General features: G+C 43.8%; 1 protein-coding gene across 6 annotated transcripts in view; it reads right to left on the reverse strand.

Annotated features, from left to right (window-relative positions):
* Ntrk3 (neurotrophic receptor tyrosine kinase 3) overlaps window positions 1–15,522 on the reverse strand; it is a 382,309-nt gene that overhangs the window by 248,247 nt on the left and 118,540 nt on the right. For all 6 annotated transcript variants that reach the window (XM_063250018.1, XM_063250017.1, XM_003475257.5 and 3 more), the window contains 2 exons: window positions 14,324–14,388; window positions 13,411–13,513 (listed from right to left, as the gene is read on the reverse strand). In XM_063250018.1, the coding sequence (XP_063106088.1) occupies window positions 13,411–13,513; window positions 14,324–14,388 (168 nt within the window). The remainder of the gene's footprint in view (window positions 1–13,410; window positions 13,514–14,323; window positions 14,389–15,522) is intronic.

Raw genomic sequence — 15,522 nt, forward strand, 5'->3', positions numbered from 1 at the left:
CCAAGCAACTTCTGGCTTTTCCCCAAAGTAAAAATGACCATGAAAGATAATTTTTTTTTTTTTTTTTGTCTTTTTTCCTTTTTATCGGTACCGGGCATCGAACTCACGACTGCCTGCTTCCAAGGCAGGCGCTTATGCCGCTGAGCTAAATCCCCAGCCCCCAAGATAATATTTTTAAATGATCCAGGACACTGAGGTGGCCACAACACTGCAAGTAAAGACATTCATCAAAGAGGATTTCCAGAACTGCTTCAGAAAGTTCCAAGAACAATGGAATAAGCACGTGTGAAGCGAGGAAGGGTACTTTTAGGGGAATAGGTAGCAATGTGTCTTATTGTAATACATTAAGTTAAACATTTACCTGAATTTTAAATCACACCTCATCATATTTAGGTCATCTCAGTCTCCTGTACAAGGACAAGGAGGGGTGGAGAGGTTGAGAATGGCCAACAGTAAGATGGTGTTGACAAGGACTTCTAAGTCTCTGGCTTACAGGATATTCACTGAGACACAGATGATACACATGTGCCTTGGGTACTTTAATCAAGGCATCTCTCCATGCTGCTACTTTACACCTGCCTCAGCTGCCTGTTTGAACCTAGGTCAAGGCCTCCCACGGCGGGTGGCTAGAGGAACACCTCAAGTGGAATGCAAAAATAGGGCTTCTGCCAGGCTTCACTGTGTTGTTTTTGGAAGAACGTGTGTACTATGGAGACAGGAAGGGCTGAGATTGAAGGGTCAGGACCAAGGCCACTAAAGGCTCCATCAACCTGTAGTCAAATGTCTGCCTAAGGCTGGATAAGCGGCTCATTAAGTGGTAAGAGGGAAGTGTGCAGCTGTTAGCACTAGGAATTTGCCACTGGTTTGTGAGTGCACAAGAGTCTCTCGGATGATAGAGAGAAATGCAGAACCATCTGCCCAGGGCTTTGTGTAAGTCCATGAGATGGGGACCCTCTAAGGCTTCTAGAATCCATGGTCTCCTTACATCCTGGCTTTGAAATGTGCAATACATGAAGATGGCTCTGTGCACATGGGTTGGGAGTCGGAGAGATCTGCTGACTCTACATACACAGAATCCAAGGTTCTGGGAGCTCAGTACTCTCAACTGTAAAAGACATAATGATAACACTGACCTCAGAGGATTGCTGTGGGGATGGCTGATTTGTCATAATAATGATTATCATTGCACAATTAGCTACAATTTGGTTGAGTAGTCACAGTGTTCTGGTACTGGATTTCAGATTCTATTTCATGTCCATTATCTCAGTTAATATAATGAGCAGCCAAAACATTCGAGATTTTATGTAATGCACCGCAGTTCAAGGCAAACCAGGCTGTCTGTTAATGTTAACCACTGGAATTTTTATGATAACCTCAGAGAGAATCAACATCGCCCACACTGCTACCTGGAAAAACCACTGAGCTGCACCACCAGAAAGAGAGGATGAATCTGGCCAAGATGTTGCCTCTCCCTTGACTCAAGAAGTAGCTCAGGCTCAGGAAGACTAGGATGGGGAGAAAGGAAAAGGAAAGCCATTGTCCCATCAGCAGAAGGCCACCTTCTGTCTGCCACCACCACCATCACTCTTATTCTCTATGGGCTCTAAGCAGGGGGGACAGTTAACATCAGCCATCTGGAAACTTCGTGGTCATTACAGGAGGCCAGGAGAAAGTTTCCTGTCACCAGCCAGGTCTAAAAGCTCTTTGAGCACAGTAGTGGATAACTCACGATTCACCAGCAGCAGGACTCACAACTGTCCAGCAGGTGGCCAGAGCTGTTTCTACGGCAACAGCACTCAGCCCTGTCCCTCAAAACAGTGTATCCAGCCACCTCAGCTTGAGTGAGCACTGCCCACAGCGCCAGGCAGACCCAGGGACTGCTGGGAACCTCAATCAGTTGGGGCATCTCTAAGGTACTAAGTCACCAGTACTGGTTGCACCACCAAGTTCATGGCTTTATTCATGCTTCCATAGCTTGGGGGCATCGAATTTGTAGGTACTCAATGCCCTGAGAACAGATTTTGAAATTATTCTTCCCCAGAGGCCAGAGGCCAGAGGAAACAAGAACTGAAGCATTAGAGTTTCCTTCCCTGAGTGAGCACACAAGCCAGCCGTCATCCATGACCACGCAAGCTCGGGCTAATCACTTGTTTCCTTCAAATGCCTTGTTGATGCAACACGGATCATAGTTATTATGCATGCTGTTTTCAGTTTTATATTGTGTCTAGAAAGTACAGGCATCTAATATACACAAAATTAATGGTAGCTATTTATACTGTGGCCTGCTTCTTCAAATATAAAGATGTTGTGGCCATTTCCTCACCTTCTGATTAATAGCGCAAGATCAATCTATACCAAAAGTCTCAAACTATCACCTGTGAGCTAACTTTAGCTTGGCAGTTGCTCTGTAAATAGTTTTGTTGGGACAAAACCTTGGTCAAGCATTTACATACTGTCTCTCTTTCTCTACCTCAACAAAACCTTGATGTAACTCCCGCATCAAATGATTGTAGCGGGAGTTACATGAACAGGAAAGTCTAAAATACTCACTACCTGGCCCTTTATGAAAAAATTTCCTGGTTGCTGACCTACATCAAAGTTTCTCAAACATTAACAAGCACCATTATCATGCAGGATGTTTTATAAGAATACAGATTCCCAGAGTATACTATAGGAGAATCATATTCAGGAGATATGGCCCAGGAACCTCAAAGTTAATCAGGTTCCACAACCTCCAGTGACTCTGAAGCAGGTGGCCTAAACACATGGCTTAGTTACTTTCTTGTCACTGGAAAAACTAACCAAATCTCACAACTAAAGGAGGAGAGGTTTATTCTACCTCATGGTTATAGAAGTTTCAGTCCATGTTTGGCAGGCTCAGAAAAAGAAACAGCACAGTGAAAGGCTCAGCACAGGGAGCTAGCTGCTCACTTCATGGTGGCCAGGAAGCAGAAAGAGAAGGAAAGGGAATCACACCCTTCAGGTCATACATACCCCCTGCCTCACCCCCATGGCCACATCTTCCAGCCAGGCCTGCTTACTAACAGGAGGTCAGCTACAGCATCCGATGATTCAGATCACCTTCGGAGAGCCCCAGCTGTGAGTGCATGAGGCCTCTGAGGGACATTCTCAGCTAAACCACAACAGCACTCTAGGAGGGGGCCTGATCTGTGCAGTGAGCTATCCTGAGTGACATCAGACTCTAGCTCTGCACAGGAGGAACCGGATGGACTCTGGTGTTCTGACAGCACTCTGGGCTCATAAAGAAAGAAGAGCACATCATCCCCTGGAGCTCTACTGCCCTGGTGGAGCTCAGTTCTGCTTTGTTTTTAACACCCAATACAGTATAGTTGGAAGGCAGTAACGATAATGATCACAGATAACGAAATAACAAAAGCATTCACAATCCAACCACCTAAATAGAACAACTCTTTACATTCTCATCTGTAATTAAGCACAGCCCCAGTATTTTTCCCAGGTGTGTGTGTGTGTGTGTGTGTGTGTGTGTGTGTGTGTGTATTCTCTTTATTTTACAACATCAACAAAATGGGGTTGGAGAAACTGCTTGCAGTCTTTTCTCACTTGACAATATGCTGTAAACATTTTCACTTGTCAATAAATATTGCTTTAACACATCGCTCTTGGTATGCAGCTGTAAAAATAGAATGCAGAAGATCTCTATAAACTGATATGGAATCATCTCAGAGATAGATTGGTAGCAAAGAAATTGTGGCACCAGAACAATGTAAATACGAGCTCGCATTTGTATAGAAGCACCGGCAAAACTATGGCCTTGTATAAGCACTGATTGAATTTGAAGAATATTCAAGGACCTCAAAACAGGTGTTACCTCAGAGGCAGAAAGCCACATAGAAACTGAGACTTACTTTTTATATTCTATTACCTCTTACAGTACTATGCTTCCTTATTTGTCTGTAGATCTTTTAGGAAATATGAAAAATTTAACTTTAAAACTGCCCTTTTTAAAGGCCTGCACTGCTTTACATTACATTTATGGAACTATAATACAGTAAACCAACCATCTACTGTTAGATATCTGAGAAATTCTTAACCTAGAAGGCTAATCCAACTGCTCACAATGGCCAAAGCCCATATACATAAACAGGGATGGCCATTTGTGACTATTACCTTAAGTTCAGTTTTCAGAAGGGAAGCACTGGGACATGGGCTTCACGATTTTTAGGATTTCAATAAGAATTTCCAAGTATCCTTCCAGAAAGGTCCTCCTTCCCCGTCCACACTCTTGCTAATGGTAAACATGAGTATCCCTCTGCCCCAGCTCCTGGATGGGCCCTAACTCCTGACAATGCTTCTCCTAGGTAGCAACTTCCACGCAACCCAAGCAGGTAGGGCTCCCCCTCAAAGCAAGCATGAGGTATTCTAGAAGGATATAAAAAAGACTAACTTTTACACATATCCCCCATTAAATCAGAATCCAAAACTTTACCAAGATGACCAGAATCCCTTATGATTGACATAAACATTAAAATTTGAGAAGTACTGGCCAAGTTATTATCCACTGTTTCCATATAGATAGAAGACAGTGGCTCCCTCCTAAACCATGGGGACCATCAGCATTCCCTAGAGAGAAGGCTATTCCACCCTTTCACCCCAGGTCTGACTCAGTGGGTATGGAGTAGATCCCAGGCATCTGCATATTTAAATAATTTCAAGGTACTCAAATCAACTGGTTTGTGAATTGTATAACTGACCTGGAGACCTAGTAAAATATGCACATTCATACTGGGTTTAGACTATTGGTCCTCAATTTTGACTGCACATTGAAATCACCTGAAAAGCTAAAAAAATTAAAAGAAAATAAAGAATGACCAAGCCTGATTTAAATAATCTGAGGCGTGGCCCAAGTTTGGGGATTTTACCAAAGATTTGACATTCACTAAAAGTAAGAACCACTGATATAGGGTGAACTCATTCAAATGCTAGTTTTGATATTTACCAGGTACATGACATTTAGTTAATTAACCATTCTGTACAGCTTTCTTATCTCTAAAATGTGGGTGATAATCAACTATGAAGACTCAGTTTAAAGAATAAGGTATCTGACACCATAGGTACTCAATAAATATCCAGTGTCTCCTGTTCTTACCCCCTACTATAACTAAAGTAAAATAAACTGAAATATTTATCCCAAATTTCAGCTTTTAAAAAGAGGTATGAAATGTTTATTTCCTTTATCATCTTCAGGAAGAGATAAAGCAACTAGGACCTGAAATCATGCTGGATTTTGTACTCAGGGAGCAGAGTTGGTGTCACCATTGGTGATCTGTTTCCAAGATCAAGAGCACTTAGGGTTTGATGCTCTGTTGTACCTGTCTTGAAATTCTAATACTTTTTCAACATTTTCCACTGTGCTCCACAAATCAGCAAATCACTACCTGGCTTGTGGAAGGAGAATTAATATAAAAGGAAAGGAGAAACAGGCAGAAACTAGAATAACTTGGCTGTTCCCTTTCTAAATGTACTGGGTAGAGAGGAAGGGACAAAGAGAGTGTGTCACTAACCTTTCTGAGTCAACAACAAGGGACAGATCAGTCTGAGGCTCCTCCTCCTTTCACCTAGAAGCTCCAGTTCTAGAGCCTGTGGCAGACACAACTGGCTGCTGCAGCACAGCTGGATGAAGGATGCAGCTCCGTCACCTGCAGAGCACCCTTCACCAGCGCCATGCCCAGCTTGTCCCCCGCTATCAGTGTGCAGCACAGAGGCCACAGGAACTTGCAGCTCTTGGCTTGATGATGGCTATTTTTAGCATGCGTTTTCTCCCCCAGTCCAAAACCATGCTTCCCAATTAACATCTGTGTGACCTCTCTGCTCTGTTGCCAGTGGTTTCTGGGGCTCCTCTTTGGACATGCTGAAACCCTCTGCAGAGTTCATAGGAGACTGGGCTGCATAAACAGGGCTGGGACACTAAAGGACATGTCAGGCCCTCATTAGCCAAAGCACACGGCCACAGCTCCTCTGTGCCAGTGGAAGCTCCCAAGGCCCATAGCAGAAGATGCACAGAGAGAAAGAACACGCCACAAGAAGACAGGTGGGGTTCTGTTGGAGCATTTCTGCAACCTGACTGCAGAGAAGAAGACCATCTTGGGCAAAACAGCATGAGAAAGTCAAGGCTGACAGCCCTCTTGGTTTTCTATGCTGGCGTTGCCATACATTACGATGTTTGGATCTGTTAGGAAGTGAGTCACCAAGATCTCCAGTGAATAATATATAAAAGTTTGTGAATTTTTAGGACTCAAAATTAGTATGGATCTATTTTTATTCCTAGTTTTTAAAGTCTCATTTGCTAACTCATCTTTTAATGTATTTTTTCCTGGGTATAAAATTACTTCAAGGGCCAGCACTTGCGGGAAGGCCAGGTTACATCCACAGTTAAGTGTAAGACATGTGGTTATCATCCAAAAAGGTTGAGAACTTCTAAACCGAAGTATCAAAGGGCCGTTAACCCTGCGGGAGCCGGTTGCAGTGACACGGATTAGTAAGCACTGTGTTCTGCTGCCAGCGTTAAATGCATCAGAGAGGCAACTGCTTTAGCTGCAGAGCCAAGAGTGCTGGCCATCCTTGGCCCTGCTGAACGGGATACAGAGGGCTGCCAAGAGCAGCCAGCCAGCAGGTAGCCACACAGGAAAAACATCCTGTATCACTCTCCACATCCAGGGATTTCCCTTCAAAGAAAAAAGAGTCAGTGTTGGAGGACAGTTGGCTCCCTGGATCCTGAAGAGTAAGGAATAAAGAAGGAAGGAATGGAGGAGTCTGCTTCAATACAACCGATAGTGATTGTGCAAGGACTTCTGCAGTGACCCACTGCACACTTGCAAAGCCCCACAAAGAACAGGGCAGCAAACGCTTGCCAGAAAACACCCAATGCCTTTCAGCTTTCTTCTCAGCACTCTGGAGTGCTATGTTCTAGAGTCAGGCAGTAAGCAGGCTGGGGCTCTGTCTGTAACCAGAGCCTTTCTCTCCACGAAGGCCAAAGCACAGGAAGTGAAGCAGAAGGCTCTTGACTTTATTTATGTACTGCCTGTGGATCTGTCACAAATCTACCCAATTTAATTTAAATGTAGCCAAATGCTGGGAGTGTTTAGGGGCCATGAAGGTTGAAAGATCTATCAAAAGTGTCAAGAAAATTAAAAAAAAAAGAGGAAAAGAGCATGAAAACTCTTGTTAGGAGCATAGGATGCTAAGATAACAACATAGGAAATGGAGCCAGAAATCACTCTCAAAATTATGTTTAAAGAGTCATCTTACATCGGGAGTCTCAAGCCAAGAATCCCAAGCACAAGATTATTGCAAGGGCCAAAGGTATCTTCTTCCCTGCAATTTGGAAGTAGAAGTAGAAAAAGAAGTCAAGAAAGAAAAATGGGAAAAAGGATGTATTTCATAAGTCAACAAATCCAGTTCCCAACCCAGCTCTTTTTCTGCCCTGCAATGCTTCTGCTTTCCAATCCTTTTTCAGATGCAGATTAATAAAGTATATTTCTCAGGGTAAAAGAAGCTATCAGAATAAATGATGCAAATAGTGCCCCTGTCCTGGGCCCCTTCTCAATAGCTCAGACTTTCCTATCCCCGCCCCATACGTCTTTCACCAATTCCTCTGCCCTGGATATACAACTAAGAACACACAGACACACTGCCCCAGCTGGGAAATAATGCCAATATGCAGCATCAAATCTTAGGAGTCCAAGATTCCTCCCACTCCTCCACAACCCATCTGGAAAAAACCCTTCTCCATCCAGTGGCCCAAGGTTAGGAGAGAATGGTCGAAGGACTTCTTCCCAAAACTAACCATTCCCTCAACTAAGCGGTCAAATCAAAGGGATAGTTAAGACTACTCAGTGCATGCAATAGCAGCCCCTGAGATCTTCTGGCAAGAGCCAGTCCCTCCAAATCAAGACTCTGGCATGAGTCTACAATCCACTCAGAGAACAGCCACCATCTGTTTATGGGGAAAATGTTAATAATTTCCAATCATAATCAAATAGGCAACCACTTTACTTTAAATATCTATTAACTAAGGCTAATTTACAACAGAATAGTCCACGAATGTTCACACACAGCTCTATCAGAGGCACAAGCAAGCATCCAACAGCCCAGACAAGAAGCAAGAGACACTTAGCCTTACTGGAAGCCTGAGCCCACTACTCCTGAGCCCCTTCCCCGCAGGCTGCAGACCTCACCTGTCATCCTCCTTCCAGGCTTCCTATACTGTGTCCAGAAGGACACAAGTAATGTCCTCTCAATCTGGGAAACAAAAAGCAAAACTTCTCCATCAACTCCTACCTTTCCCCAAGGCAGGGTATGTTTCAGGTCAACAAAAGTGAATTAATAAGAGGCCATTCTGAAACCTTCATTCAAAGGACAGCATTCAGAGATAATTGCCCTAGCCCTTGAAAGAACTCAGCTGATTTGTTCACAGACCAGCTGGCTTTCCCAAACTTTGCCAAGCTCTCTGTGCTCACCGAGTAGATGGAGAAGCAGAGCCAGCGTGCGCTAGTGAGTTCTGCTTTGGCCTATCACTGCATATGATATGGGTCTTGGTTTCTTTATCTGTGATACCTCAGCATCATCAGCCTTGTAAGCTAGGGCAACTTTCCTATGGTCCATACACGCTAGCATTGATTACCAGGCTATTCTGACAACCACATGAAATAGGTACACTGTCAATGTTTCCTGGTATGGGGGGGGGCGTGACAGGGGAGTTAGATACTCGTGTTGCTGTGGTAAATGGGTGAGGCCATAAAGTAGGAAGTTTTCAACCCAGTGTGGATTAACCAGGCAAGAGGAGCAAGTTCCTTTCATGTCCCAGCCTGTTTCTTTTGATGCAGGACAGCCCAGCTAAATCATTGTCATGATCTTTTGATGCCTAATCTAAAAATATTTAATGATGATTAAGTTAGCAGCAATTCTGAACCATCTCACTTCCACACCTAGGACTCACAGGCCCAATAAAATTGTTTTTAGACCATGGACATTATTTTTATACATTTATGTGTCTCCTATAAAGAACCTTTGCTCTGAGTCTCACCAGTACTCAGCTCCTAACTCCCTGGCCATCCCTGGATTTTGGCAATCAGAGTAAAGGCCTGGAATAGTGGTATTGGGCTCCTGCAGGGCCCGATTCCAGTAGGAGACCTGGTGGATTGTTCTTGCCTGGGCCACAACAGATACTTCACAGATCATGCTAAGGACCATTCTTATGTACTGAGCTGCAGCAGCAGCAAACAGAAACTCTACTGTATGCCCAGCACCACTTGAAAACCTCTGTGATTCCAAGAGAAGATGAGCTCACATTCTTAACATGACTTCCCAGCACCAAAATTTTTACCAATAAGATGGCAGCTGAAAAGTACAATAAGGGTTTGAGATAATGCACTTTTAGTTCACTTCTATAAGAACTGGTAAACATATTAATCTCCCATAAAATAGGTGTCTAGTGAAATTCTTATACTAATGTGAGGAGATCTCTAACATGTGACAAGCAAATCAAGCAAAATGCAGATGTGCATATAAGTTAAAATATACACAAAGCAATGCACATTATAAATGTAGACATATAGTCTATATGTATGTACACATATAGCACTGGCGCTGGCACTGGTACTACATTGGCCTATAGGGGAGATGGTTGCTAATTTGGCAGTCTGCAGGGTTTAAGTCTATTGGGAAGAGATCCAGGAGGGAAGGGCAGTGCTGCAGACAGAGACAGATGAGAGGCAGATGTACAAGGAGAAAACAAACAAACCAAGCGTAGTGGTGCGCTATTGTAATTCCAGCTACTCAGGCAGCTAAGATAGGAGGGTCATAAGTTTAAGGCCACTCTGGGAAATTCTACAAGACCCTGTCACAACTTAAAAAGGGCTAGAGCTGTGGCTCAGTGGTAGATAGCTTACCTTTGCAAGTATATGAACATAGATTCAAACCTCGGGACACAGATAGATGGATACATACATACATATATACATACATACATACATACATACATACATACATACATACTAAAACAAATGAAGAGGTGGATGCATGCTGGATTCAGTCTAAAGGCTTCTTGTGGAGACCAAAATGAGAACAGGACCACAGGTGACATCTAAATTGGTTTTAATTTTGTTGGCTTTAATTTTATTGTCAATTTAAAAAATATATATAACACCACTTATTCTAAATGGTAACAATCTGAGTGTGCATGTTTCTCTGTATGTTTCTATAATTTTTATTCCTCGAAAGGAACTGAAGTTAATGGTAGCAGGTTCTCCATAGCTACAGTGTCTCTGGCCCTCAGAAATGGAGGTAGCAATTGTTCATGCTCTTCCACTCATCCTCCCTCCTCAATTTCGCCTACTCAGCTCATCCTGGATTTCTAAATAAGCCCTAACAAGCCCAGTGTATAATCTGTGCTTTTCATGGTTAAAGCTAAAGCTTCTTCATTTCTAAGTTCAACAAGCATTTGTCAAACAGAGTACACAGTTTCAGGCATCCTGGGTGGAGGGATCCCTCACTTCTGCCATACAATGCTCCTGGTCTAGGAGGACAGAGAGATGATATTGAGCAACAAACAGACAATTCACAGGGATTTCTATGTAATGAAGGCATTTTTACTGTGTACTGTCTTGGAAGAAGACTTGGTGAAGTCTTAGGAAGGAAATTCTTCATGGAAGGACAATAAAAGGAACCTATAAAGGTTTATAGGTAAAGAAAAGAATAAGGCAAAGGTACCCAAGGAGACCTCAATGCTATGGCTTTGATTTGAAGTGTTCTCCAAAGGTTCATGTGCTGAAGACTTGGCTGCCCGCTTTGGGAGGCAGTGGACTCTTTAAGAGGTGGAGCTCAGTAGAAGACCATGAGGTTACTGGGTGCATGCACCTGAAGGAGATACAGGGATCCTGACCACTGTTTCTCTCTTAGCTTCCTAAGAGACATCCTCGGCCACATGCTTCCATCATTTACTGCACCGCCACAAGCCCAAACCATGGACTGAAACCTCAGAAGCCATGAGGCAAAATAAACTTCTTACAGGTTGACTTTCTCAGGTATTTTCTCACAGCAACAAACAGCTAACACACACAGGCAATTAACCTACAAGACAATGCTCACAACCACCAGGTTAGATAAGCAGTATGAGTCCCACTTTAAAAGGCAAAGGATTTATACAGTCTGAAGAGAAGTCAGACTATTGATCCCCACTGAAAAGTTGAAGAAACTGACTCCAAGAAGGAAGGTAACCCAACAGAAACCGAAGAGCCATTACAGATTCTTACCCAAATTTGAAAAATCAAACCTGGGAATGGGGTGGTTGCAAAGAGATAGGGGTTGCCTAAAGCAGAGTAGGGAGACTTCTGGTACCCATGTCATCAATCTTATTCCTAGACTGCAATGAAATACCAAGCTGTATTCAGCCTGAGGCATTTGCTTATTTATCCTAATGAGATTTAAATACAATCTGGCTTAATACAGATCAGTGAGCTGCAGGCATAAAATAGTCTTACAATTGTACCATCTCCTCTTGCCTCCAACTCCAGGCTAATTTCTGTACGTTACCTTACTTTGGAACAGGGGACACTTCACTTTCACCTACATGAATATATTCTCCTGGCCCAACCAGAGCCAAGAAAAGCAGTTCAGCCTGGGAAAGGGGAGCAGAGGCTAAGGCAGGCTCAGAGGACAGCTGAAGAGAGGCACGGCCCAGGATGCTGCCTAATCCATCCAACATGGGGACACACTGTTCCAGAACAGGATGACACTTAATAGGAAAAATCTGCTCTCACAGCACTGCCAAGCATGTTACAGGGTCTCAGCTGGTGGAGCACCTCCTCAGGAAGAACAGTAATGCCACATTCTTCCCTCTGGTCAACTTCCTAACTTTTTTCTTGTATGGGGAGGAAGAGCTAGGAAAGTCCCTTGCATGATAAGAAAACATTGCAAAAGTAGGTGCCTGCCCTCAAAGTGATGTGCCCCAGGAGCATCCTGGGGTTGAAGGTTTGGGGCTCGTTAAGTGGTCAGTTCATCTAAACCTACACTTTTTGACACATGGAAGATAAAACATCTCGAATCGAGATGCCCAAGGGTGGTCTATCCTCCTTAAGTCATCAAACTTAAGTTCTTTCTCTATAATTTGCCTGCACAAGTATTTTCCTTGATGAGAATATTCCCAGTGATCCAAGAAAGCCTGGCTGGCCTCACTATGACTTATCCAGGTTCACAAAAGCAGAAAGTGTAGAGGTAGAAGACTCCTGGGAAAATGTGCAGTCTGACCCCGTAGTTTCTGTCTTTATTTTCATCTCCAGGGGTCTTCTTAGATACTAGTGTTCTCGGCTTTGTAGGAAGGCACAGAATCTTCTGAGAATATAATAAAGCCATGTGCTGGTTCTATGTTATATAGAAATATTCAGCCCCTGCTATGTACAAACACTCAAGCATTTGCATAGTAGCTCAGGGGATACTATCCCTGTGAATGCTATTTGTGCCTTGTCCATCAGTCCAAGAACTCAAGGTCAGGACTGCTACCACCTCCTGTGTGGACACCAGCTCAAGAGGAAAAGCCATAGAAGCTGATTTTTCTGCATCTCATAGTCTCACTAGCAAACACCAGCCTCAACCTTGTCTAAACAATCTTTTACTGTCCCTTCATCTCCAACCCTACCCAACTCGAGCCATACAAGGAAACCCCAGCAGGGGGCCTATCTTGAGATTCGAGTTTCTCTTCTGGACCTGCTATCTAGACTCCTTTGAGCCTCTTGGTCACATCTATCTCTGGGACTAGGCAGATGGATGCTAATTCACCATGTTAACTCCTTTCATGCCAGCCTCTTAACCCAGCTTGGCCTAGTGCCACACCTCACCGCCACACCTCCTGCCAAAATGCGACTGAATATTTTGTGTTGTGGAAGCTAGCCAGCAGATTTAGAAATCATGTTGCTCTTGGCATCCATTCTGGGACTTTGTGTAGAGCTACGTGCTGAGATAACATGGCAAGGGCAGTTTTTCAATACCAGAATTTACAACCCCATATATAGCTATGCAACTCCCTCCCTGACTCCAACGATATGCACTAATGAGAGAAAAACAAAGTCACCCAAACCAAGAGTCATTTTGCCAACCAGTAAAGAAACCAAAATCTTCCTCAATTGGCCTCAAATCCAATTTTCTTTCCATATCATCCAATTCTCACAACCCATGTGAGCAGTGGTTATCAGGAACCACAGTAAAACCATGAGGTCTACAGTTTGGTTCCCACTGATCCCAGCACGGCCTTCCACCCATAATGACCAAGGAGTCTCCAAGAGGACCACCAGGCCCCACAACCAAAGGCTCTCCCAAGGAGCACAGGAGGTGGAAATAAAATCATTGGCACCCTTGGGACTAAACATCCCACCTTACCCTTCATTCCAAATTTGGACCGTCGACCATACTTGTTGATCATAATAAAGAGAACCACCAAAAGAACACAGGCAAAAGCAGCAAGTCCGACTGCTATGGATACCTGTCAGGAGCCAAATACAGACAGTCAGGAACAGGCGTGGAAACCCCAGTACCTTGCAATAACTTGTGGGCCCACAGAAAAATAGTCCTGCCCCAGTAGCAAGTACAGTCTCTCAGAATTCTGCTAGGGAGTTAGTAAGGTCCTTAGAAGAAACAATTTATGAAGCTCTAAGAAAAATTTTAAATTGCTTTACACTTACAAACATAAATTGCCTAGCTTCATTAGAAGAAGTTCCATCATTTAATGTTCTGAGTCTCTCTTGCCTGGAGGCCATTGAAATGTGAACAGATGCAAAAGCAAACCTTCTATTGTTTTAGTTAACAAGAAAAGTTGGATCTTTGTCTTTAAGTTTTTACATAATACTCCTATCCTGGAAAGTCTGAAAGATCTGAACTCTGAAGACTCCTTTCTTCTCTTCCCCGGGGATATCTCAGGCTATGTCAGAGGAGGGTTTGAAAAAGCCATCGTAGGAGATGCCCTGAGCAACTTGAACTTTCACAGGTAGCTTATATGTGAGCAGATCCTGCAAATCAGGCCCAGCCTAACAGACTGAGGATTTCAGACTCTTCTCTTCCAAACCCCAGGGCTTGGAAATGATCCTCAAAGACTTCCTCAAACAATGAGCTATTCCCATCAAACAAGGAAGGTTTAAACTGCCTGAAAGCAGATCATTCATCATTTCTTTATTTATTTTTTCTTCCTAAGGTACTGAGGTTCCAAATAAGACAATATTTGGAAAAATCAGCAACTCAAATGAAGCCTGAAAATAACTATACCAGTAAACATGCTCTTTGACCAAAAGTGACTTACCCCAAAAGTATCTTCCTCTGGTTTGTGAGTCACAGTGATAGGAGGTGTAGGGCTCACATCGGATTCTAAAAAGCAAACAAGAAGGGAGAGGGAAATTAGCTTTCTAGCCATGGGATGCTCAGTCACAGTCCCTGCCCCATCTCTAGGCCCCAGACACTTCCTGTAGGAGAAGGTGCTCTGGGAGGCGGGCTCCCACAGCCTGCCCTCCCAGGACTGCAGGAGCTCCAGAGGCCAGGTCCCCATCTGACCACTTGGCTGGTGGTGCAGCTCAAGGACAGGCACCATAAGGCATTAAAGGCCCTCACTGTCCTCTTCCTACTCCTGTTCCATAACCTTGGCAACGTGCACATGAGCTATGAGACAGGAAAGAGAAAAATGGCTTGGAATGCTAGCCAGGGTCCAGGTCATGCACATTTTACCAGTGACGGCAGCTGTTGCTGACATTCTGTTACTGCTGGCTGGGGGATTCCTTTTCCTCTCTTTGCCACTCCCACACTATTCCTTATTCCCTCTTTACCCTGCAGTGAAACACAGTTGTGTGGATTCATGAACAACCCAGCATCCGTTCCTCTAGTACTGATTTCAGAACACAGAAATAGCTCAAATGAAATGACTGAACCACCTTACCAGGAACACTACCCATGCCCAGTAAGTCCTAGATTAGAAGCCAAGTCTCAGTTTGTACTGCATCCAGAATCACCTCCTTGGCAAGAAATGGCCCTTCAGAATTCTCTGAAGGTACATCTGTGAGATTACAAGTCCCCTAAGGCCAAGGACAACTAAAGGAACCACAAAAAATATTTACATCAGTGCCAAACATCTGGGAGTGTCCCTAAACAGGACTGGGTTGCTCTTCTGAGCCAGACATTAAGCAGAATGGCATCAACTGCTGCTGTTATTACCACTTCCCATGGGAATGAGAAAGGAATAAATTCAGGTTTCCCACAACCCACTAGCAAAACCCAAAATCCTTTTAGGACTGTCTAGCCTTAAGCCCCAAGTCACTTATAATTTTAGCCTCAAGATTCCATTTGAAGACACATACGCCCATCAGGAGATCTTGCAAATGACAACTCTACACACCACTGGTTCCGGCCAAACTCTTGAATTTCTGAAGCAAGTAAGAAAGACCAGCTAGTATTTAGGCCCCAGATTTTCTCTGCAAGAACAACTGAGATGATTCAAAGGAGTCAATGAGA

This window comes from Cavia porcellus, unplaced genomic scaffold (genome assembly GCF_034190915.1).
Source record: "Cavia porcellus strain 051 isolate PalLab524CR breed Dunkin Hartley unplaced genomic scaffold, mCavPor4.1 scaffold_6, whole genome shotgun sequence".
NCBI classification, from domain to species: domain Eukaryota; kingdom Metazoa; phylum Chordata; class Mammalia; order Rodentia; family Caviidae; genus Cavia; species Cavia porcellus.